Source organism: Carassius carassius, chromosome 29 (assembly GCF_963082965.1).
Source record: "Carassius carassius chromosome 29, fCarCar2.1, whole genome shotgun sequence".
In the NCBI taxonomy this organism is placed as follows: domain Eukaryota; kingdom Metazoa; phylum Chordata; class Actinopteri; order Cypriniformes; family Cyprinidae; genus Carassius; species Carassius carassius.
The window spans coordinates 10,344,976-10,372,290 of NC_081783.1; the positions used below are offsets into that span (position 1 = coordinate 10,344,976).

General features: G+C 37.9%; 1 protein-coding gene across 3 annotated transcripts in view; it reads left to right on the plus strand.

Moving 5' to 3' along the window:
• LOC132109608 (protocadherin-1-like) overlaps positions 1 to 27,315 on the plus strand; it is a 151,317-nt gene that overhangs the window by 87,712 nt on the left and 36,290 nt on the right. For all 3 annotated transcript variants that reach the window (XM_059515831.1, XM_059515833.1, XM_059515832.1), the window contains exon 4: positions 8,635 to 8,854. In XM_059515831.1, coding sequence (XP_059371814.1) covers positions 8,635 to 8,854 — 220 coding nt within the window. The remainder of the gene's footprint in view (positions 1 to 8,634; positions 8,855 to 27,315) is intronic.

A 27,315-nucleotide genomic window follows, 5' to 3' on the forward strand; every position in this document is an offset into this window, starting at 1 on the left:
TACGTGTGCCATATTAAAACACAATAGAGCATTAAACTTTTAGTGCCACTTACTGGACATTTCATTCTCAAACTGTCGTGATGCATACAACAACCAAAATAATGAAACACTGCCAGATTCATGTTCATCTGTTTAAGGTAAAATTGAACACAATTTTAGCTCCACTTACTGGACATTTCACTTTGAAAGTGTCAAATAAATGAGCAAGAAGCAAAATAATATCATTAAATATCCCCAATATACTTTAAAACCAGCCAACAGGCCAGTCTACGAGACAAGCAGACCATCTTAGGCTGGCTTAGACTGTATTTTTAGTGAGTTAGTATGTGTTTGCAAAGGAAAGATGAAGAGAAATAAGTTTCAAGGCACAATTTTTCCACTTAAGGTGACATATAACAATAAATATGCATCAGCCAGCATAATTTCCGTGACATTAATCGACAAAATCTGACAAAAAAACTATATATGCATTTCGAATGCGCCATTTCAACGTTTATATTATAGCCTCAAAGGGCCAATAGTCATCTAATGTAGCAATTGCTCAATTCCTTCAAACACAAAGAACATCAAGAGAGATTAACTATTGAGCCGTTACTCTGTGGTATCGTTTAAAGAGAGGGAGGTGTCGGGTTTCGTGAGTTTGTGTGTGTGTGTTTGTTTTCTGAAGTTTGCCTGAAGGAAAACATATATCTCAACAGCTAAAGAATTCACCCTCTCTTTATAAGTGCATGCCTTTAAAGGAATTAACTCCAGTTGAGCCTAGTGTATGCTAAATATGTGTGTGCGTGGGTCAGGTTATGCTATCTACAGTTGGTCCCTGTAGGGATAGTAAAACCTGAAATCACCTGCATTGTGGGGACCATAAACATGCTAAATAATGTCTTAATGAATATCTAAAAAAGGTTGCAGAAAGGTTTATGAGTGCATAGTTTTGGGACATATTATTTCTACAAGATCATGGAAAGTCCCCACCATGACAGAGTTGTAGTTATAGTAGTTGTCTGTGTATGGGCCTACATTGGATTTATTTACTTCTCCACCTGGATTCTTTAGAGAGAGAGAGAGAGAGAAAGAAAGAGAGAGGCCTTTTCGTTAAGAATGTTGTCACTCGTCTATATAATGAAAGAGGATGAAGATCCAGGCCATCAAGTTCCAATATGACATCATAAAAGTGCTCCATACAATGAAATGGAAGTCATACAAAAGTTTCATGGGAGGAACAGACTGAAATATAAGTCTCTGAAGTTGCTGAAACTGTGATGCCTTTAACATGGCAGACTTGATGATTACATCACATAAGTGATCGTAGCAAAGCAAGTCTGAAAATAAAGAAATACAAAAGAGATATGAGAAATTAACATTTTAGTCATAAAAAAAAAAAAAACTTTTGGATCATAAAGTTTCATTATATTGAAAATAACTTAACATTTTGCTAATTTTCTCTTTTGTGTTCCACAAAAGAAAGTCAAATAGGCCTACATGACTGCTCAAAAGTTTAACAAGAAAGATATTTTTGAAAGAAGAGTTTTTTTTTCAGAATTCAGTGATTAATAGAGAGAGAGAGAAAAAAACAACAACAGCATTTCAATGCACCCATGCTGAATATATATATATATATATATATATATATATATATATATATATATATATATATATATATATACACATTTTATATTATTTATTTTATAATTTTTCTTCTACAATGAAATGCCTGTTTCCAGTACATTTACACATGACTTCTCGCCCGTCACGACTGTGTGTGGTTTTGACCGTATCTTTCATTTTGTTTGGTGGACTTGAGTTCACACGGATATTGGAATGAACATTTTCGGTTTGATTCTTAGGAGGAACCAATTGTAGCAGCGCTCAGGTGTTTTAATACCAGCTCACAATCGTCCACAGATGCCAGTGTATGAGTGTCTCACTGATCGGAAATACCCTTGACACTGTAACTTCCAGAGTAATCTAAACTGAGCTGATAAGTGTGTGATTGGCATGCTGCGGTTGTGTTGCCAGCGATATCTGAGTGTTTGAGAGCTGATATGTTTGGTGCACTGAGGCAGTAAATTGAAAATATATTCACAGACACTCTTGATGTTTTTAAAGTTGATTTGTTGTGTTGAAGGGAGATTTGGGAGGCTGTGTGTGTATATGTGAATATGCAAGTGTCGCTCTACCTCAGTCAGTACTGTAATATATCCATCAAGGACCCCTGTTGCCATGGCAAACCATAAGACCTGTCACTCCGTGTTGCTTTTAGCTGCTCCTCAGTTCATGTGAAAGGAATTCAAATGATAACATGACTGAATATTGTGTGTGTGTGTGTGTGTGTGTGTGTGTGTGTTTAACCGTGTGGACAAAACAAGGCATTGTTTGATATTTATAGTTTTTTTAATATCTTGTAATTCATTCTAAGTCATCTGTTTTTCCTGTCTAGTCTGACCGCTTATTTCCATTTGAGTTATGTTTAGTAGGTCACACTTCATTTCCATTTAAAATTTACATAATGCCTATTTATTTTGCAAAACAGATAGGCTCCATCCATGACAGTGGCGAAAACACGCATTTGAGGCATGATAAAATGAAGTTCTCTACAAATTTGTGTAGCTTTTGATACCTAATTTGACATGGAAGTGACAGTCTGGATGCCTCTCTATCACTAAGACACTAGCACCATGGCTCTGTTGCAAAGCGTTTGCAGAGCATGTCTGTCTGAGGGCCTGTTGGAGGTTGTTAGTCTTAAATCAGGTGATTGGGCAGCTGCTGTCTGCTCACATCTCATCTCTCTAATCCACAGGCAGAGTTTAAACCTGGCCCGCTGGCTTCTAGCTGAATAAGACACACATGCTAATGTAGCATTAAGAGCTCGTGTTGGCGAGGCATTGGATAGAATGGGAGGGAGTGCGACAGAGCTATAGAGAGTAGAGTGTTGTCTTCCTGCTCCTCAGGGGAGGATATATCTGCTGAAAGCCCTCAAGTTTGCAAATGAGTCTTGACTCAGTTATAAATGAAGTGGGGGGTGGGGGCTAGGGGGAGGTGCTAAATATCTGTGAGGTTTGACAGTACATTACTGCCTTTCTGAAAAGAAACTAAAGTCACAGCTCTATCAAAGATTTTAAAACCACGTACCCTCAGGGTGTAGCTTTTGATTCATTTTGGCATGGTGATTTAGATTCAGTTTCAGATGAAGTCCATTTTATTTCATAATATGGCATATTTTTGAGTGACAGAGTTCCTTCAGAGAGATACTGTTCAGAAGGGGTCAGTATGTTTATTATTATTATTCAAGACTGCATTAAATTGGTTTCTGTTATTGTATTATATTATGTATTGCATTTATATATTTTTTAAAATATAAATGTAGAAATTATTTTACAAATTAATATAATATAATATAATATAATATAATATAATATAATATAATATAATATAATATAATATAATATAATATAATATAATATAATATAATATAATATAATTATTAAGTTAGGGAGGAGGAAAACGATTACACAGAACATTATTTCTTTGGAATAACATGAAGAAATGTGTATTAAGACATTAAATAAGGTAAGTTTGATTTCACATTCACGTTAAAAATCAGTTCCCACGCGACCAAATGAATCACTCTCTTCATTCTTTATTCTTCACCTTATCTGTGCACCTCACTCCTTCCATCATATCTGGCTTGCTGGCGCCTCGGCATCTCCATCCCTCATAGTCACCGAAATCACTCCCACTTTCGTCTCCCTGCACTCTTGTCTGTCTCTCTCTACACATCTCTCTGATGCTGTTAACAGGAATCAAAGCTTTTCTGCAGTCTGAGGACTGAGGCAGGTACTTGAGTCCCACAGGTGCTTTTTCCCAGCTAACCAATCCCGTCCTCAGGCATAGCTGTCACTCCTTACATAACTCAACCCTGGCACCTGCCCTCTAGCTTGGAACAGAGGGAGGGAGACTGAGACCGACAGCATGAGGGAGGGAGGTTAGTAGTGGGAGCTACTTTTGTTTGTGAGTGAGTGCTGTCTTAGCTGGGGGCTAAACTAGTAGAATTACACCAAGAGGGAGAACAAAAGCAGCTTTTACAAGAAGTACAGAGAAAGAAACTCTCTGTACACACATATTGTGCTCGAAACCTTCTCTGTATTCTGTTCCACTCTCTCTTTTACTCACCTCAGTTTGAGAATGAGATACAGTAATCATATTATCATAGGAGCACATCCACTGTATCATCTATGCATACGTGTTTGTGCAAGAGTATGGATTATAGTTTCACAAAGTAGCCCTTCACTGTCTTATCGTCCTCACGGACAGAGAAAACTAATGAGGAACAGGATACAATGAAACACACACGCATAGATACAGATGCAGGGATCCAATAAGCTCAGAGCTGCTCATCTGGTATTATTCACCTCGTCTCTTATTGAACAGGGAGGACAATAGAGCAGTGTGTGTGTGTGTGTGTGTGTATCCATCCACACGCACCCACTGGAGACTTTGCACTCTTCTGTTTATCAGCACAAGGGGATGGCTGGCCTCGTAGCAGATACGGCAAGTGGTCTAAAATGAATCCCTCAGCAAAAAAAACATTTGCCTCTCTGAATAGAAATGTTGTGCTTTACACAAACGTGCACTGTGCAGCTTATCTTTATTTTATCTGGAGCAGAGGAGATGAGCCATGTGTTAAAAAGACAGGCCAAAGTGTTACATGCTGCAACCAAAGGTTTTGAAGCCTCTCTTGAGCCTTTGCGTGCACCAAGATGGTGGAAAGCTCCACTAATGCCCTACTACCGTTACATCAGATGCACTTAAGGGTTGGCTAATTATCTCCAGCTCTTCCTTTTCCATTCATTAAATTTAGCAACTGCAACACAGATGAAATAAAGGGGATATGTCCTCATTAATGGACGTGTTTGTGTGGTGGAAATTTCCATTCACCCATACTGAAATACTGTGTGATAGGTTGCAACAGACATTTAGTTGAAAATCAATGTTAGTTGAATTGCTCTTGCTTAATAAAGCAACAAATCAGCAAAATCCAGCTACAGCAAAGAAGGAATGTTGAGTTGCTTGATTAAAAACTTATTGTATTACTGAATTAAAAGCTCACTGTATTATGTCGAGTATTGTGTGAGAGAGATGGACTGAGCGGGTGTGATTACCTACATCTGATTACTTTCATCAGCTCAATCTCAATCTCATATTCACAATAAAACATTCCTTTGAATGTCCGCTGAGGAAATCTTTTTATTTTTTACCTGCTTCTTACAAGCTGTTATTAAAAGTAAAAATAACTTCCATTCCAGTCTCTTTCAGTATAAAAGTCGTAAATGCTGATTTCTAAAACAGTCACCTGTCACCATCTAATGGAACAATGAACAATGACACAAAAATTACCATCACGAACACACATGACTGTTATAATGTAAAAATAATATATAATATAAAACATCATTTATTGAATAATAAACATAAACAACAGCCATCATAAAAGCCATGCTCTAAGATACAGCATTAATGTTACATAAAATATAGTGTGATGAGATTTTGCCTTCAGCAGAAACAATGTTTGCTCTGGAACAAATAACAGATTCATTAGACCAAAGACTGCCCATCACATTTACCCAAAACAAATTATATCTCATGTTTAACCAGTGTTTAACATGGCTGTTGATTCCCTGGAGGTCATGTCTCCGAAAACATTGAAGCAAATTCTCTAATTATCTTAATTAACAAAATGTAAATTTGAAGTCTAAGTAAATTCTCACCTAAAGAAAAACTCGTATAACTACATTCTGTGGCACAAAAAAAGTATATGTTTTTCTTTTTACACTTTTACTTCATTACTAATATGATCATTATTTATATAATGTATAATTTTATAAGAAAATCAATTAATAAGAAATGATTAGGTATTCAGCAAAGACACAGTACATAGATTAAATGTGGCAAAAATACATTGTTGTTGTTTTTTTTTTTAAATACATTAAAAAAAAAAAAATCCTGAAACAAAGTATCATGGTTTTCATTAACATATTGAGCAGCACAGTTGTTTTCAGCATTTAAAATAATTATAAATCAAAGGATCACATGACACTGAAGACTAATAAGGAGATTGCAATTCCAGATTGCATTTTACAGTACATTAAAATAGAAAACTGTTTTTTGTTTTTTTACTCGCAGTAATTTTACTGTATTTTTGCACAAGATACTTTAGTTTTTTCAAAAATATTCAGACTTCTATTAATACAGTTAATTAGCTTAACCATATGCTTTTTTAATACTTACTTTCATGTGTAGTTGCAGGGGTGCATAAAAAAGTGCCCAATTCAGTCATAAAATCATCTCGGAGCAACTGCCCCTGCCCCAGCGAACAATTGTCATTTCTTTCAGCAAACATTAATTATCACATTCACAGCAATACAATCATTATCCATTCTCTGCACAGCGTTTATTAGATCTGGCAATGGAGGCACTTATAGTCTGGACTGCAAGGTCATCTCACCTGTCTTGGGAAATGCTTTGCGTTCTCCAGAAGACCGTCATTGTCACCTGCAGACAGTGTGAGATTAAGAGCAGTGCAGTCAGATATTTCTCTGTGTTACGTTGGAAGTTTCTCCTCACACTCAGAAACAATTTATGTGTGACGCAAGCAGCTTTGGGTGTTCAGAGAAGAGTGTTGCGCAAGAACATGTTTACATTGTAAAAATAAACAAAACAAACAAATCGCATCTAAGCTCTTAAACCGAGTGTGTGGAGGTGAAGAGGAGGCTGAGAAGGGAAAAGGGAGGCAGAAATGAATTAGTGTTTCCCTGTGGCAACTCGATAGCATGATATGAGGAAGGAGAGAGAAACAGAGAGAGATCGCAAAGTCAGAAAATAAAAAAGAAATGTGGTTTAGGAACATTTCTGTATTATTGATAACAGTGAGAGGATGAGTAGAGTTCTTCTACTTGTTTTTACTTTCCCACTCCCTCTTTCTGTCTCTCTCTTTCTCTCTGAAGGTTTGTGCTTTGTGATTGGTATGTGGAGGGTTGATGTGTTTCGGAGAGCTGGGTGGCTGACAGTGGTCTCCGTCTAGCTCCAAATGCCAATTTGCGAGCTGTCTCATTCCATCTTGACGAAATGTCCTATTCTCTCGTCGGTGCTGCTGGAGGGAGGGGTGGGGTGTGAAGTGGGCTTCTCCTGTGGGAGAGCTGTGGCTTCTATCATCCTTATCAAACCTGGCTTCTGAAGTCACACTGGATTTAGCTAACACTTGCTTAATACACTCCTCACTGAGTCTTAGGTGCGTGTGAGAGTGTGTGTCGAGGTCTCTGTGTAACGTATTACTCTGGGATGTACAGCCAGCATGTGCCGAGGGATTTGCTCTGAGACGATGGATACATAGTTAGACATAAGTGAAATAATGTATGTCCAATTGCTAACGGCTGTGGATCTCCACAAAGACTCATGCTATAATTACTACATAGATCAGCATACCTTTGCGATTAGTGGATGTTGTATTGCATGGGAAGCAGCATCTGCTTGCTGAGTGCTAATTATTTTTAATATTTAAGTTAGCGATACATGACATATTATCCTTTAAAAGTTTATGGTTAATAAGAAATGTTTTTGAAATAATTATTTTATTCTCACCAAGACAGTATTTCTTTTAATTTTGATGAAAACAGTTTAATATTTTTGTGGAAACCTTGATACCTTTTTCTTCTTAAATGAATTACAATTTGAAAAGAACAGCATTTATTTAATTTTAATTTTATTTTTTGTAGCAATGTTAAGGTATTTAATGTCATTTTTGATCAATTTGATATGACTTGGTTGTATAGAAGTGTTAATTTAATTGAAAAGTCATTTTTATCAGCAATGTTTTTGTCAGTATAGGTATGTTCAATACTGGATATTTAACTTTTCATTCTACATTTCACTTGCAGTTTGCCATCATCTAATAATTGAATAACACTTTTAAATGTGATCTTTAGCAAATTTCAGAATTTGTATAGTTTTTTTTTTTTTCTTTTGTTGTGATGCCTAAATTCACTTGTAGCATAAAAATGACTGAATTCAATTTTGTATTCTTTTTATTATTATAATTATTATTTACAGCAAAACTATATAATTCTAATTCAATTTGTAAATATCCTAATTGAAACATATATACTATAATTATCAGCTGATTTTTTAGGGGAATATGCGTGCATTTTTAGAAAGTCACTAGATGGTTACGAGGGTGTTCTGGAATATTGATGGAAAGTTGCTCACTGGCCAAAGTTTAAAGAGCTCACTGCCAAGTCTCTATGGTATTTTGGTCCCTCAATATAACTTGGGCTCCTCCTTGGGTTTTTATTATCAATAAAGCCGGATAGCTTAGAAAGTAATAGCACACCTTGTTTCAGTAATACACATAATTTATCATTCATGCTTGAGGCACAAATGGTGCAGAATAAGTTTAATACCTAAGGTTAGCAGCGCTATATACTGTATATGAGGTAAAACTAAGATTTTGTGAAACTGTGCAGAAAATTGTATTTATTATACATAGTTGTTCCCTTGAATTACAATGAAAATCAGATGCCTGCTAATGTCATCAACGTGCATGCTGACCTTCGACCTCTCTCTGTCTCCATCCAATCACAGCTCCCACATCGCCGAGTGACCTTCTCCACAGCCAATCAGGCGCAAGATCTGCAGGATCCCTCTCAGCACAGTTACTACGACAGCGGTCTGGAAGAGTCAGAGACACCCAGCAGTAAGAGTTCTTCAGGGCCCCGTATCGGGCCCCTCGCCCTACCTGAAGACCACTATGAACGCACTACCCCGGACGGCAGCATCGGAGAGATGGAACACCCCGAGAACGGTAAGAAGAGGTGGTGTGTCCCCCTCCTTTTTTATTATTGCTCCATCTACTCTGTTTCAGAACAATCTTTTTAGACCCTCTACATATTGAACTTGTTTTTTTTGGGTTTTTTTTTTTAAGAAATGGCTGAGCAGTTTACTTGTACACCCTGCATCACACGCTCGCTTTGCTTTAAAACAAAAAGTACATAAGGTCACTCTGAATTCATGAGCATTGCAAAAGTTTTTATGTGACCTAAATGTCCGAATCTAAGCAAATTAACCACTGATTTGAATATGTTGTCTATTAATTTTGTAAGCTTTGTCAACATGCATCTACATATACAAATAAATGAATAAAAATCTGTAATTCTTGGTAAGATATTGAAATGACCTAGTCATATTAGAGTCATATTAGCACACGCACACCAAGAAGACCTGGTACAATCCTCCTCTGCTGTAGCTGTAGGGAACATAAAGTGAGTGAACCCGCCTCTCCTTCCCACCCAGCTGGAGGTGCTCCTGAACAGGCCAAAATCATCAGCAACAGCCTCTGAGAGGGTGGAAGTCATAGCCAAAAGGCAAGCTGGCAGTGAAAGCATTTAGAATTTCAATTACTGTGGAACTCATTAGTGCTGTGTATGTGTGTACACAATATAATATTCTGCTTTTAATTCAAGTTGAGCTCAGTTAACCGCACTTTTAGCATAACGGTATTTACTATTGTTGTTTTACTTTTCTGAATGTATATCCAATTTTACAACTTTGTTGCCTTTGTTGCATTACCACACAAAGCATAAAACCCTAAAATGCACTTAAAAATGAATAAGACCAACTTTGCAGCACACACACACACAAAAGAATGAATCATTTTTATCAAATTATACATTTAATGTTGCAGATACACTTAATTTCAAGGTTCCCTTATTACAGTGTAGTTATACATGTAAGTACTGAGTGATATTAATTAACTACATGTGTTAACTATATGGTTAGGTTTAGGATTAGGGTTACTTGCATGTAATTATGCATAATTTATTGTTATTATAATAGTAAGTTCGTGTAACTTATGTAACAAGGACACCTTAAAATAAAGTGTGACCAATTTTGCTTTGTAACTGCCTCTTCATAACCTCTTTTTTTCCTTTCTTTTTTTTTTTAAGTATGCCACCGTATGCCACAAATTGTGTCGCTTGCATTTAACCTGGAATATTCTGTAAAAGAGGTCATAATGCACGAAAAAAGACGCAAACCAAGAGCAGCCGAAGTATCGACTGAAGGAGGACTCTGAGAGAAAAAGAACAGAAGTATGACTAAGGAAGTGAGGTGGACTGAGGCCTAAATGTCATGGCTGTCTTCCCACATCAGTGTTTTTACTGCAGCTCCAGGACTGTGTGTGCGTGTCTGCAGGGAGGGTCACCCAGACAGGTCACACTTATGGCATCTGTACACACACAGCTGCTCTCTGAAGCCCGTGGCAGGTGCCACCAACCATGAGAGCGCACACACACGCTTAGAAGTACAGTATGATGTCCTGTGCATGCAGAAATTAGGTCAGGTGCGATGGGGGTTAGTAAGGATTTTAAACCTATTTGCCCGCCGGTACTTCCTTTCTAATGCGTGCGTGCGTGTGTTTGCGTATGTTATCATTGTAGACAGACTCCACTTGTGCCTGTTGACCCTGACGATGGTGGTTTGTCTTCATGGATTGCTGCCAGCTTCGTGGGGTCAACATCTCTGGTGCTGAGGGGAGAGTTTTACTGTACTCCCTCACATCGCTAAAACACAATAGAGCTAATAAAAGAGCGAGGATCTTAAAATAAATAGTCCCAGTGCTCGAAATGACTTTAGCAGCCGTGAAACGCTGCAGTGCTAGTCTATAAATACAGCACTGCTCTTCAAATGAGCTCTGCTTCATATAGCTACTATGGATAATGCATGGATGTAATGTGCAAAAGAGTGCACGGTGAGTGTGGAATGATACTGTGAAGCATGAAGGTGACAGGGCAACTGAGTTAGCACAAATGAACCGTTATGAGTCTGCCTGGCAACCTGTGATTTGGCTTATGCACCTTTTTCAAGAACATTGTCAAAACACAAGACGTGAGGGAACTTGTGAGACAAGGACTAATGTCTCTGTGATATTTATGGTACATGGAATAAAGCCACTGCCTTCTGTTTCCTTAAAGGTGAAGCGTGTAATTCATGCACCACTATGGCACCAAACAGACCTGCGAAAATAACTGTGAAGAAGTCTTAAACCTCTTACATTGTTCGGGTAATTCTATTCCAAACTCGTCAAAGTCATTTACTCGAACAAACAGTTTGCGGTTTTGTTTGGTGCCACTAGAGATACAGAAATTATTCACTTCACACTTCACTAAATTTTGAATGGTAGTGTCACAATTATTATATGTCACATTCTGACATTATATTTAAAAACTGCACCTTTATTTCTCAGAATTATTGACTTTAAAATGCCAATGTGGCTTGATATATCACAAAGAGACATTATATCTGATAAACAATCATGAAAATGAAATCATGAAAAATGTGGTGTAACCCCCAAAACACACAATTGTGTTAAAGAATGTAATTGCAAATAAAGTTGTTAGTTCCTAACATATTTTAAAAATGCATCTGCCATTTGGATAAACAGGCAGACCGGCACCAGAATTTAAACCATTTGTTGAAAGATGCCACATGCCACACTTCCAAGATAAAGAGCTTTTTTTTTCTGTGTGTGTGTGTGTGTGTGTGTATGAAAATGACAAAAAACTAGAATGTTTACACTCTTTGGGGAAATCAACCCACGAATGGCTTACTTACAGTTGTCTCTGCAAATTAAAAAGCACTTTAACATTGAACTGTGCACATCAAATTTAATTAGGTTCAGTGTGTCACTTCACAACGATGTGAGCATGAATAATTTAAAGATGATCTGTGTAACTTTTTTCCATGCTGAAATATTTTCTCCAATTCCGCTTTAACATACAGAGACAACTAAAAATAAGTCATTCAGGTTGTTTTCTCCAAGAAGTGTAAACACTGTGACTGTGCTGATATCATATATTTTATTGTTTGTATGAAATGATCACCTGAGACTGATATCCACTGGTATTCCAGTTTATCTCAAGACTGGGGGAGTGTTTTGGGGAGACCAGTTTGTTTTGTTATTATTATTATTATTATTATTATCATCATCATTTCATTTATATTTGATGCCACTAGTAGCACACTAGTAGTTTACTTTTTAATAATTCATTATAAAAATATTGGTAGATTAAACTGATATATTTTACTTCTTGAATTTGCCTGATGCATTTTAGAAATTCCCCTTTTTATTACTGTATAGATGATAAAGGTGGATGATAAAAATAAAATCAGATATATCCTCATGTTTCCAAAGACAATCTTTTGAGACCTCTTCCAACAAGACAAAGCCTTGTCTCAGTTTCAATCTATTTCTCTCTTTATTCTCTCTGTTCTTTACTTTGAGAAGAGAAAGAACCAAAGGGTATCCAGAGGGAGATGACTTAGCAAAACTGTCTAAAAAAATATCCAGGCACTTGATATGGACATGGCTTGTCTTTTCTGAAGTAGATTGCTTGGAGTTACCCCTGAAACAGCAAAACATCACTTTTGCTATAGCTCTACTTATATCTCATACTGTATGTGACCCTGGACCACAAAACCAGTCTTAAGTCTCTGGGGTATATTCTTAGCAATAGCCAAAAAAAATAAATAAATAAAAATAAAAAACATTCTATGATTTTTGCACTATTTATTTATTTTTTGCATCTTCAGATTCCAGATTTTCCAATAGTCCTAACAAACCATATATCAATGGTAAGCTTATTTATTCAGCTTTCAGGTGATGCATAAATCTCAGTTTTGGAAAATTGACACTTAAGACTGGTTTTGTGGTCCAGGGTCACATATTCAGTGAGAAAATTAGTAGTATACAGTATCATCATCAGTTTGTTTTCAGCAGTAGTTCTGAACTGGTGGGCCGGATTCTTTCTGACATCTCAGGACTGTATGGGTAAAACAATGTTAAATGCAAAATAAAATAAATAAATAAAAAATACTTGTGCACAGTATTTTTTTTTTTTGATTGCAAAAAATAGCAAATGTAAGTATATTTAAATCATGTTTTGAATTAACTTTTTATTTTCGTATATATTACATTTTAAGTATGTGTTTTTTAATATTTATATTTAGTTTAAATGTGTTATTGTTTAATTGATTTTTACGATTACATTTTCATATAATATTTATATTTTAGTATAGTTTTAGCCTAATTTCAGTTACCAAATCGATTTGTGATAGTTAACAATAACACCACTGGTCAGAGTCTATATGTTAAATCAAGCTTGAGTTACCTTTGTCTTCTTTGTAAGCCACTTTGATACTGTTTTGAGACAACATTAGGTGTAAAACCTGCGTTCTTAAACAAAACAAGTTAAGAACCTCTGCATTAGTTGGCTCTTCGAGTTCGGTGAGCTCTTGGAAGCTTAGCTCTGGAGAAATGGTGTGATAGCCAACACGGTGGTTGTTGTTTAGCTAAGATTAGCTTAGATGAAGCAAAATGGACTGAACTCGCTCTCTTCCTCTCTCTTACTCCATTTCTCCACAGTAGCTCGTTCCTCTCCAGCTAAATGGAATCATCTCCGTCTGATAATGGAGTGTAATTCCATTACCCCAGCTCAGCGTCCCAAGGGGGGGCATTTCCGCCCGACACCCCCTTCTCTTCCCTAATGTGCTCATTTTCCCTGCCTAATAGAAATGGATGGGTCTGTGGGTCTTCTCTGGGAAGAGTGGGTGAAAGCGGGAGAGACAATGGAGAGAAAGAGATACGGAGAAATAGGGGATGGAGGTGAAATGTTTTCTGAGAATAATTCGACAGAATGAGCCGAGATGGAAGAGATGAGACAAGCTCAAAGCAGAAAGTGATTTCTAGGTAAAAGCTGCGAATGGCAGACGTGCAGTTTGATGTCGTCCTTGTGAGCAAGATGGTGCCTGAGTATTTATGAGCAGTTATGGATCTATTTGAATTTCTCTCTCTCATCTCTCCTCAAAAGACAGACCTAGCGTTCATAGCAGCCGACTGGTAATGGCTTCCTCAAACAAGCAAACAAACAAACAAAAAAACAAACGATCGGTCTATGCATCTAAACAGAAGAAAGGCCTTTTGAACATCTGTGCTGTTGTCAGGGTTCATTTCTCAAGAGCCTCTCAAAGGCAGCCGCGGAGCGCTCTAACGTTGCACAAAGCGTCCATTACGCCCTCGTTTAGGAGTGCAAATAGGCTGCCGTTCTCCCGCCATCACGCCCATATCAGGGGAAATGAAGGCAATCATTTGTCTCAAATGAGCAAACAAGCCATCTCCATAACGGCAGCATCCAATCTGTCCTGTACCATTCAATCAGGCCACTTCTTTAAGCTGGAAAACAGGAAAATTGTTTTGACGTTATGAAGCACTGAACCGCATGTACACACGCGCATAAAAAAAGAGATATTTGAGTTGTTTTTAATGCTTCTAACTAACCACAGACAGCAATTCCTCCGCTGACAGTTTGCCCAGAGATTTTGCCGCAGCAAACATAAATTACACAGAAATGCAAACATTTTAAATGATTCGAGAGACAGGAAATGTAATCTCAAACAAGAGTCTTTAAAAAGAAATGTGCAGTAATGTGTAGAACATTTATATTAAACGCAAAACTTGATTTGTGCAGACTGGGGTAATGCATTTATGATTATGTCTGTCACGCACATCCTTTAATTACAGACTTTATGCGACTTTTCTTTAATGATCATGGAGACACCAGAGATTCTGTATCACTCCTCCCTCTGCTCAAAATTCCACTCATATTTATTTAATGTAGCACATCAAACCATAAAAACTGAACATAACTAAACACAGAAAGGCTAGCGTGCTCTTGCACCACGATTCAAAACATGACTAATTGATCAGATAATTTTATGGCGAAAGAAATATGCACCTTGCCACTTTCTCTTGAAGTGCCGAACAGCTTTGTTTGTACACAGAGGGCGCCATGGTAATCCTAATTAAAAGTCTAGAGCTGGCTGGAGAGGATATAGATAAAGAGGAAGAGAATTCACAGTTTGGTCAGGAAGTATGCTTGAGTGTTTACCACTGTCTCCTCGTTCCTCTTGGGATGGCCTGCGACAGTCTCGAAGGAGGTTTAACCCACTGACCACCCCCTGAATGTTGAACCTTAAAACTGATGGGTGAACGGAGTGAAGAAGAACTGAGAGAGCAGTGTCGGGTGTGTATAAGTTAATCGAAAGCAGATGTGGATGTTCTGGAAATGTTTCCAACACACACAGTCTCTGTTACTTCCTGTCCCCATGCAATAGTTTTCCCACCATGACGTTCTTACTAAATGCAAAGTGACATAAAACGGTTTCTAAACCTCTCTCTTTTTGTGCTTGACCCCTTCCTCGGCGTACTCTCTCTAGAGTTTCCCCTTCATCATGATGTGTGTGACTGTGATTATCAGTTCTGACTCTACTCTGACAGGCGCTTGTGGGGCAGCTTGGGGTCTTCACTAAAATGAGCAACCACGATGCATCCAGGCAATGGGTCATCTTGTCCTGCAACCCTAGCGGAGAACACACATACATACGCAGCCATGTTTTCATCTGTCATGATGGGCACTTTCTGTTGACTTCTATTGTTTTATACTGAGCAAAAGATTCTGTCTGTATTTAAAAACAGGTAATTGTAAGATAAAGTTTAAAATATGAAACAGTCACATTGTGAGATATAAAATCACAAGACATGAAGTTGCAGTTGCGATACAGAATAAGTATACTTCATATCAGGTAAACTTGCAATTATGTGGTGGAAAAAAATCACATTTGAGAGTTAAAGTCAGAGTTAGCTTTTGATTTGTTGTACTCTTGGGGAAAAACAGGCACGTACATACACTCAAAACTTAATTGGAATTGTGGGAAGCTTGTGAAAGCCCAGTGGACTATGGAAGTAGATCTAATGCCTCCACAAATTATATAATAAAGTGAGCAGCAGTGGACCACAGCTGGGTCTCTCTCTCTCTATCAAACACACACACACATACACAGAGAGAGCTATCCTTAGATTTTTTTTAAGTAATGCTGAGCACTTGTTTCCGTGCTGAATTTATCCTCCCGTACCCATGAGGAAGGAAAAGTAGGGAGCGATGCATGTGTGTGCATGTGTCTGTTTTGGACATTCCTTAGTTCTTCTTAATTAGCAGTGCTGTTTTGCTATAGCTGCTAGATGAAAGACTTGCGCGTAGGGAAAGTGGGTGATCTCCCCCACAGAGCCCTGCTCTCTTTCTCTCCTCACAGCCACTCTTGCAGTCCCTACTCTCAGAGCTAACAATGGATGCCAACAAGATTGTTAGTGCCTTCGCTAGAGACACTCTCAAAGTCTTTTACTAAAAAAAAAAAATAACCCAGCCCATCAAGACTGTAGGGGCAAAGCAGGATATTATCAATTATGAACATTAAATGCTGCTCCATCACACAGCAGTTTGTTTGTTTTGTTTTTTCTTCCTTTTTTTCCAAGCTTCTTTTAAAGGTAGAGGTTTGTGTTTAAAGGGATAGATACATTTACTCATCCTGATGCAACATTTTTTTCTCCGCCACAAAGCTGTGATACCAAAAATCATTTAAATTAGTTTATATTTCTTATTGTCCGATTGGAAATTACCTTTAATGCAGTGTAACACAGCTCTAAGTGAATTAAAAGATCCTGCAAAGTTATAAATCTTAAAGTGCACCGTGTATCAAGTTATTGTCTCTAAAAAGAGAGAGTCGACTCTGAATCATTGACAAGTTGTTAAAAAAAAAGCAGTTTCATGTTGACATCAACATGAAACAGTAGCATATTGCCCAGCCACTTGTTGGTCTTTTCACATTGGTCTGAATGAAAATAATATTTAATAATTCATTATTTGCCACTAGGTGCTGCTTTTGGTGCAGTAAAAATAGCGGTTTCCCAGGTATTTTTTGTTGTTGTTGTTGTTGTTGTTAGACAAAATAATGTGGATTTTTTATATCATCCACTGATACACTCCCTTTTAGTGAACAGTTCCTAAATTAACCTTTAATTAATTTAGTTCCTAACTTTGTTTCTTAGTGTGAAGAAGTTTATTCATCTAAAGACCCTTTTTTATCTATAATCTTTTGTGCAATGCAGAGTTTTTGTGAATGTTAAAAGTTGGAATTATCATGGAACCATCTTCAGCAGTGTACAGTAGAATATTTACCAACACATAAAAATAATCAGCGTTTATGTATTATATATGCTTTAGAAATGGTGCATCCTTTATAATATATTAAAAGTCTTCTAATATTGCTTTGTTCATTTTCATTGAACATCTTAGTGGCATTAACTTAATTAATGGTGTGATTCAGAGGTAGAACATTGATATAAGTAATTAAAAAATTAACATTTATTATTTTATTGATTCCATTTAGAGCCACTAGTGCTGCCGAAACAAACACACTTCAACCTTTTAATGCTGGGCAATCCGGCTGCAGAGCTGAGACTGATATAGAGAGGAAGGAGAGGAAGCAGACAGTGAGAGAGGATTCATGGAGGGGTTTATTTCAGGAGTGCAGCTTGTTTATTTGTGCTTATTTGACGGTGGTCTGCCGTTCTACAGTAGTGAGCGAGAGATTGAGTCCTGAGAGGAGAGAGAGAGAGGTGAGGTTGCTTTCTTGCTTCGCCCAGAGCAGTGCATTGTGGGCTGCTGTTGTAAATTGGAGCAGAGCTGGCAGACAGGAGCTTCACTACTGAATCACAACAATGACTAGAGTGCTGAGCACTGCAGTTCTACTGCAATGAGAGAACGACAGGGAAAGTGAGAAAGAGAGAGAGAGAGAGAGAGATGGCCGTGGAAAATAGGACCGTGAATGTGGAAGTATAAAAGCGCTGGAGTATGTACAAGCAATGTGTGTGTGCATGTGTGTGCGGCCACCCCTGCCTCTTCATCATCTAAGGATCCCTGGGTCGTCCCTTGCCAGGCTGTCTGACAGGTGCAGTACAGTGAACGCAGTGTCACGCTGTAATTGTACATCCCCGTTATGTCAGCGTGTAATTGAGCACACAGCCTACAAAGGGCCTGCCAAACACACACACACACACACACACACACACACACAGACACACCTTCGAGTCAGTGGGCAGGACATCACTAACATCCCATGCTATGCCTTTATTGACACTGACAAAACACAGAGGCTATACAATTCACAATCTGAGATAACTAGATGGGGGGTTTGTTAAGAGCAAAGTATTCTGGGAACGCTGCCATTGTGTTTAATGGCTACTGACATTAAGATGTAACTCATCTAATTAGCAAATGTGATGTGGAGTCATGTAAGGACAGATTAAATTCAATCTTTCTTTCTCTCGTTCTCTTCTTTCCTACCTTAATTATCTCTCCATTCTCTGCATGCATTGATTTTATGTGGTCTTCATGTCTCTCTCTCTCACGATCCCCATGCACTCTTTCTCTCTTCCAAAGACCTGCAACCACATTTGCCTTCTTTCCTCCCTGCTTCTGTGCCACTCTGTCATTCCGGTTTAGAAGCCAATAGCAGGTTCCCCAATGAGAGAATAACTGCCGTAATCGTATTTGATCAGGGAAATCTTAGTATCGCATATCTGCGGCCTAGCTTAAGAAACCAGAAGCACTGTGGGTCCAATATATGGGACTGGACCTTTATAAGGATCTCTGGGTCTTGAGTTCTGATTGAAGGAATTTGAGATGAGTATGTGGAGGTCTCTGGATGTAACTGGATAAGCTGTGCATATGGATTATGATGGAGTGGAAAATGTACTGTTCTTTCTCAAATAGAAATTTTAAATGTTCCTCTTCCCCGGCATTTGAATTGGAAAAGAGAAGTCCTTTTATCTAATTTGTTTGATTAACCAAATATGAGGTATGAATTATTTATTCGCTTCGCAGGATCTGCAAGATTCTCACTGTGAAAGAATACAGTGGATTTCTTCTGCTCTATCACACATGCTGAGGTTGAAAAAAGAATGGCAATTGTGATTTTTTTTCTCTCTTTCAAAATTGTGCTCTCACAACTATAACTTTAAATTTTATTATATGACTTTATTTCACAATTGCAACTTCATTTCTCACAGTTGTGACTTTATAGTTCACAATATGACTCCATATCTCATAGCTGACTATATCTCATGATATGACTTTATGTTACAATATGATTTTATATCTCACAATTTGAAACTTTATATCTCAAAATATGACTTTATGTCTCACAATTGTGACTTTATATGCCACAACATGACTCCATATCTCACAATTATGATTTTTTATTTCACAATGTTTTTATATCTCACAATTTGAGACTTGACCTCTCCAAATATGGTTTCAAAACATAACTCCATATCTTAAAATAACAACTTCATCTTGATGTGTGTGACTGTAAAATCTATTGCGTGTGACAAATTGCGAGACAAAAACTATGTAAAATAAAATACAAATCATAATTGTGAGACATGGAGTCATGTTGTGACATATAAAGTCACAATTGTGAGATAGAAAGTAAAAATTGTGAGATATTAAATTTACAATTACTATTTTATATTTGAAAATATTACTTCATATCTCAAACTATGCATTTATATTTTGCCAAATATCTTCATATCTCAAATTTATAACATCACATCCCACAATTATAGCTTCATCATTCACATTGAAATTGTATACTTGTACAATTTATAAATAGTATTTATCACAATTATGACAATATCTCGCAACAAAGTTTTATATTTAACAATTTTACTTCATTTATGACAATTTCTATCTCACATTCATGACTTCATATTTCAGAACTCCAACTTCATTCCTCACTGCTGTGGAACTGTGACTTCATATCCCACAAATGTGTCTTGATCCAGGGTCACCGGAATTAAAGTCTCAGAAACATTTCACATTTCACAGACCCAGAAATAGATGAATGGACACTTAGCAAGCTCTTAGTGTGCACAGCAAATTTTGACAGACTTTGTAAAAGTTCAAAAGTTTGCTACTTTATATTAGCCATCCTTAGGGCTCCATGCGGGTCCCCACTAGCACAGAGGGAGTTAGCAGCTGCAGCTTTTGCCAGCTTTACACCTTGCTCAGAGAGTTAGCGTCTACTGCCATCACCACCTTTGTGTTTTGTCCACTGAGTTAGCCGCTGTTGCCAGGTCCATGGCCAACGCAGGGAATTAGCCACTATGGCCATTGCCAGTTCGGAGAGGAGCTTAGGGAGTTAGCCCCTGTCACGTTTCCGACTGTTGCCAAGCCTGCTGTTTCTCGAGGGACTGGCGGCTGCTTCTAATCTTAAGCATATTGTTGTTGTTGTCCATCAACTTCAGAGGATGGAGCCAGCTAGGTGGATCTCAGAGGACTAGGCTGACATGCACAAGCGTGCACACCTCCAGTCCCAGTGGTAGGGATATGGCTTCTTGTTTATCGCCTGTCCTGCTGGGGCGCTCAGCTAGCGTTGTCATGGAAACGGGGCCCTGGTGGGTGAGGGGGTTTGGTTGAGCTGTGGGGGTGTGCCTGAAGCTTTGCTGCCCACTTACCTAAACGAGTGTCTCACACACACACACCAGTAATGATAAGTATACTCATAGAATGCCTCATGCTGTCTATACTTAATGCCATAGTGTCTCAGGAGGCAATAAGCTGTTTCCAGATATGAAGGGCTCTTACGTTTTGAACCAGTGTCACCTCACCTCGCCTCACCTCACACAGGCACTATAGATTCAAGATCAATACTGATTCGTGGTGTGAAGTCGCTCTCTCTAAAACACACACACATCCACTCTGTTCTGCTCCGCTCTGTGAAGAAAGTGTGGTTCGATCCTACTACAGTCTGTATGTTTTCCTTCCACTCTAGCAGTAAATTGGGCTTGATTGAGCAGGTAATTGAATACTGCTTTAAGTCTCCAGTAGAAAGACTTAACACTTACAGAAGTGTGTTTCCCTTCAATGATGCGTCGCAAAAGAATCTTCCTATAATTTACATTACAGTTAATACAACTCTGTGTTAATCAGTGGATTAATAGTTAAATTAGCTAGTTTCTGGACTCAGTGCTGTCTGTGTTATATAGTCGGAAATGAATGAGGCAGTTGATTAAAACGTGGGATGACATCTCTAAAGTCTCTAAACGGGAGGCCAATTTTCAGTGCTAATTGTCATCAGAAAATCAAAAGTAGTGATGCAAAGAGTGCCCCATCATTTGGGGTGGGGTGGAGAAGATACATCCACTGTAATTGACATGAAAGATGAACGTTGGTGCCAAATGATGTGTATTTCCCATGCACTGTTTTCCATAACATGTTTGTGTGCCTCCCCTCCTGCATGCATTTACATGTGCTTGCCTTCTAGAATTTGTATTTTTAAGTGATCCTTCCTTATCGCATTATTGAAGAAGCCTGTTGTTGTTGTGTGCCACAAAGAACTAGCTTTATCATATCGGAAGCTTGACTGTTTGACCAGACCACTGCCAAAATACAGACGCCAGAAAGCTTTCACTTCTCACGCAAGGTCCTTGTGACCGCTGGGGCCAGAATCAATTTCCCATGTAGGACTGATAATGTGCTCCTCCGCTACACCCTCAGTTTTCCTGCTTTTCTGTTTCTCATCTTTCAGTCGACATGAAGACCTATGAATTCTCTCTAGCAGGGATATTACTCCTGTCCCGGCTCATCGCAGATAATAATGAACCAATGCCAGGTTTTTTGGGGGGTTTTTTTGACTCGTTCCTTTCTTTTTACCTCAAAAAGGGCGAGCAAGACAAACATCTGTTTGCATACCAGTGTTGGGAAGTAATTAATTAAATTACTAATTATTTTGACTACATTCCTCAGTATTCTGACATACTTTTCTTTTCTGTGTTAAATTTTCCAACAACTCGTTCTGGTGAATTGGTTCATTATGAACGTTCATATTAATGAACAGATTAAAAAAAATGATTTGCTGATTTGAGACTGTGTGCTGCATTTTAGCAAAATACTTTTTGAAATATTGTTGTGCTTTTTCGACTCACGGTTGTAAATAATGGTGTTTAACGAAGTTTAATGAATTTATTCATTAAGCTTTAACTGAAAGTCTAATTGCATTCATTCAAAAACCTTCATGTTTTTGTCTGAGGTTTAATTATGTATGTCCGTCATTATGTATGAGATATTTAGACATATATATTTGTTCAGTGTAGTTAGGTAATTCTTTTTAGTAGCTTGAAGGGCAATTACTTTTTCAAAAGTGCAGCTTGACTGTAGTGTGACTTTAAATTATCAGTAACTTGTAGAGTTTCAAAGTATTTGCTGTTTGCTGTTTTCTGTATTTGACTCAAACAAGTTAATTTGACAAAAGGAGAGAGAAAATGAGAGAGGTGAGGAATAAAGAGTGATTGCTAATTTAGACAGGAAATAATAAGAGAAAGACAAAGGAATAACAATATAAACAGGATGTGAAGTTATGAAATCAAGAGGAAGACAAAACAAAATCTATCTGAGGAAGAAATTATGACAGAAGTAGAAGGAGGTGGAGGAGAAATGAGTTCCGTCCTGACTTGTTATTAAATCGGCATAATTTGCATAAAAAGCTATAACACCAAACTCGACTTCATAAGGGTTTTTTTTTTTTTTTGCCCAATACTCTGTTGACTGACTTACATGGCAAATAGTGTTACAATTATGTAACATTTCTCAAGGTCAAAGTCAGTAGTTTTTATTTATTTATTTTATTTGTTGCTACCTAAATTACATTTTGAGTTTTATCTTCAGGTCAAATTGGACTTAGCTTTACCCCTGGTATTAGGTTAGGCACTTAGTTGCATATTAACTGTGTTCAACCTACTCATAATCCACTAGTTCAGCAGGTTCAGTAGTAAAAATCCCTCTCATGTCAAACCAGAGACACTTTGTTTGCAAGTTCAGGAAAACGAAGGCTCGTAGGGTCAGCGTTTATCTGGAGCCAGTGTTTAGTAATTCATTAAGACGTTGATAATAAGGGGGAGGTACACATTGATTAAGCATTGATTCAATGTTGATTTACAGTTTGTATTGGAGTGGCAGCATTATTAGCATACTCAGCTTGACTTTGTGCTGTTTTCCTCTTTTTCCTCTTCCTGCATTGATTAGTGCTTGTGTTGGTGTGTGTAAGGTAACTGTAAAACACGGAACTGCAGATTCAGAGCAAGCATTGTTATAATAAAAGGAATTGGTTTGCACTTTCAGATAATAAGATCTGGCAGATGAAACCAGTTTAAACTTAACATATAGTGAATGTTAAACACTGAAAGAAAAGCACACATATCATTTGAGATAAGCAAACTTAAAAAAAAAAAAAAAAAAAAAAAATGCACCGCTCACTTTTCAGCTACTGATGAAATATTTGGGACTAGATGAACAGATATATGGACAGATTAATTTTAATTAACATAACACACTGCTTAATTTTCAGCTACTCTTGAGATATTTTAGACTGGATGGATGGACGGACGGTATGGATGGGTCGAAATTTAAATTGAAGTGTAAATTAGTTTCACATTGTCATGGAAACATTTTTCTTGCATGAAACTGAGATTAAAACATTCAAAATGCATTGCTTACTTTTTAGCTAGAGAAGACACTGAATGGATAAATGGATTAGACTGAATAAATGGATGGGAAGGACAGACAGAAGGATGAATGGACTGATAGATGGACAGCCATTTCAATAGGTTCATACGATATTGTCATGGAGACAATGTGCATTATTTTTTACAATGCATGAAACTGAGATAAACATGCTCAGTAAATCATCACTCATTTTTAGCTAATAATTAGAAATATTTCAGACTGAAAGGATGAATCAGTAGTTTTGTATTGTGCATAAAACAGATTGAGAACAAGCTCAAATATGCATTTTCCATTTGTTCAGAAACATATATTGTATATATGGATGGATGTGTGTTCATATACTAGGTCCAAATCATCATGAGCTTTGTTTTTTTTTACAACATGTGAAACAGAAGGACCGAGAAAGGAATGGACTGATAGGTGGGTGTATGACAGTACACATTGGACCAACTGTCTGTCAAAGCGTGTGGAGTTGTAAGTGATGGTTGTTTGTGTGTGTGTGTGTGTGTGTGTGTGTGTGTATACGTAAAGCTATTTTCAGGTCACCTCACCAGGAAACAGTTAATGTTTTAATCACACTTTACACTTTAACCATTTTAATCACACTTTAATCTATGCTTCTTAAAATGCGCTCTTGCACAAACCAGTACTATATATGAATATCACATATTTGTGTATTTTTTTCATTCTTGTTATCTTCATCTAGACTTCACCTCTTCACTCCCTTGTTCTCCTCTGTCTTGTATCAGGCAATCCCAGTTTACATCTATAATGCATGCATGTGTGCTACTTTCACCTGCTGCAAGGCACTATAGGATAGCAAGCCTCTTGAAAAGCTTCAGTAAGGTCGATCTCCATCAAAACAATCAGAATCTGGCTTCTCAGGTTAGGGATGGATTAGAGTTCTGTCCTTCCAGGTTCTTTTCTCATCTTCCTACTGAATGCTAAAATAAATCCCAAATGAAGGTGACAAATAGGTGAGGGACGTTGTCGATGGGGTTGCAGCATAAGGTCTACCTGTGGAGTTCAGCAGTGGCTTGTTGGGTTTTGAGCCATGTTGCACTGATGGGATTAGGATGGACGTGACCCCGAAAGGTAATACTAGCATGCAACAGTCAGGGAGAGTGGGATAGAGCTCATTAAATTATGCTCGGCTGTACAAGCGGCTTATGCACATTGGGGCTTTTATTGAGCAACTGTGCCGGCTGAGCAGAAAAACTTTCTGGAATATCTCCCAGCACTTATTCCTTGAGATAGACACACACACTCCAATGCACACCCACGCTACACATCGAGAGTATTTTTCGCTGAGGTTTTAGCATTTCCTGAGGTAGGGTTGACTTGCAGGTTGAGGGGTTTTGTATGCCACTGACTTACAGTAGCAGAAGCAGCAGTGCAAGGCTTCCTGAGAGGTAACAGATTATAAATTGCTAAGTTAGATTTCATGTCCCAGGAATATGTGTGGGTGCTTTTGTACGTGTGTGTGTGGGAGCTGCAATTAAGTGCCTGCTGTTTTCAATGCATTAATTAGATGTTAAGTGAACGAGATGATACTAATATTATGAGGCGGAAGGCTCAGCCTTCCTGAGGCCTCAATCAAACACAACCAAAGTTGTGCTCTGAATCTACTGTTGACCTTTGGCCTCTTTTACTTAAACACAAGTTCTTCAGCAAACTAGTGAAACTAGTCCTGCATTTTTCTAGTGTTGCAACAGAATTTTGCAAAAGTAGCCTTAGATAAAGTATGTTTATGTGTTTATATGTGTGTCTGTGTGTGTGTGTCTGTGTGTGTGTGTGTGTGTGTGTGTGTGTGTGTGTCTGTGTGTGTGTGTGTGTGTGTGTGTGTGTGTGTGTGTGTGTGTGTGTGTGTGTGTGTGCGTACGTGTGTGTCCCATCCTCTCTGTCTCATCTCTGTAGCTTAGGGCACTTTAAGGGCTGAGAGAGAAAGGTTGAGACAGAATCTTAAGAAGTGGGATATTTGATTCTGATGTAAGACCATCTATGGCTATTGATTTCTGTTACTTTCCTCAGGATGAGTGCTGTTTTTTAAGCCATTTTTCACCTTGGGCGATTTTGTTCACTGTGTCCCTTCTTCTGAATGCTGTATGCTTTTTTTGTGGAAGTGTTTGTTAATGTGTATGTGTGTATGTGTGAGAAAAAGCAATGGAAAAGGAGAGTGTGTGGTGTGGTCTTACTCTGCCTAGGAATTGTGAAATATTTATTAATAGTTAAATATTTTAGAATGCTAATGTGAACAAGCACTTATACAATAACAGACAAAAACTGCATAGCCTTAATCGAACACTACCCTTGATTTACAGTGTCACTTTTAAAAGGTGAAGATCCAGTTCTTCCTAACAGTATATTTAAGCTTACAATTAGCTCATTGTCAAACACTGTAGGCTACTGTTTAATGCACGTTTTAAATTAGCATCTATTACAGCCATTTGTGCCATACTTACATAGTTACCTGCGTTATATAACTGTTAGTAGAAAACATACAAATGAAATCAATTATTTTAGCCAACAATTCATCCAAGCGTAAAATAGTTAGGAATTTCCATGAGAATGTATTGGATGTAGCATTTTTTCACTTGCTAGCATTTAGCTAAAGCATAGCAGATATTGTTGAAGCAGGAGTCTGCATTGTTTGACTCTGTCTGTACACAAGCTAGGTGTAAAATCCCAAGCAAAACATGTCACCCACTGAGTAAATCTCTTTAGTATAAATGCCTACATTTATTTATTACTGTACGTTCAAACATCTTTTTTCAAAGTTAAGTCAAAACAGGTTTAGCCTTTGGGAATAGGGTGTATGTCTTGGCACACCTTTGTGGATTTAGGTAAGAAGTAAACAGGCTACAATACAAGCAAACAGATTAAAGATCATCTATGTGCCCCCAGCTACTGGCAATGTGTAAGAATACCTTCATGTGACTACAGTACAACTCTTTCAGGGAGTCTGTCTCACTAAACCAGTCAGTCTGGCTGGATGAAGTCACAGATACGGAACAATGTTTTGAGGGTTGATTGCACCTGCAGCAAGTCGCCGTCGTTCTTTTTTATTGAAGAGAAGCATATGGAGAAAAAGGCGTGACGGTGCGATGGCCGCCCATCAAATCCACTTAAGAGAATGAGCGGATAAGGGGACTTACAGGGCTCATCTTTTGTTTGCCCGCTCCTGTGTGTCTGGATCCTGCTGCGAGTGCTACATAATCCCATCAAAGGCAGAGCATAGCCACCACTGTATCTACCAGAAGGACCACTGATTATTGAACAGAATTAGGATTACGCAGGACAGGAAACAGATTGAGACCGATTGAAAGACTCTTACCCCTTTCAAACGAATAAATGAATAATCATTTATATGAATACGAATGAGTAAATAAAAAGGTGCATAGAAGCGTGAAAGTGGAAGCGGCGCATTTAGAGACCTGATAAAATTTGTGAATTGTACAGAATGATTCATTTCTGGCTTTCATTTTAAATGCAAGACTTGGTTTCCACTAGAGTTTTAGACCATCTAATCTGAGTCTAGCTGCTTAGATTCATGGGGCTAAGTCCTGGCAGCATGCAGGGGGGCTTAGAGTCTGACTTGGGCCTAAATCCTGAGGTTGGACTGAGAGAGATAAGGAGAGCTGGTTTAAGTGCATATGGTTGTTTATTTCTGTATATTTCTGAATATATAACTATATTCATTTTCCCTTTCTCTTAGCACTCATGTACGTTCTTCATTTGTATTTTGCTCAGCAAGCATGTCTACATTTTCATACAAGACCAACACATTATGCCCCAGAGACGTTCCCTCTCG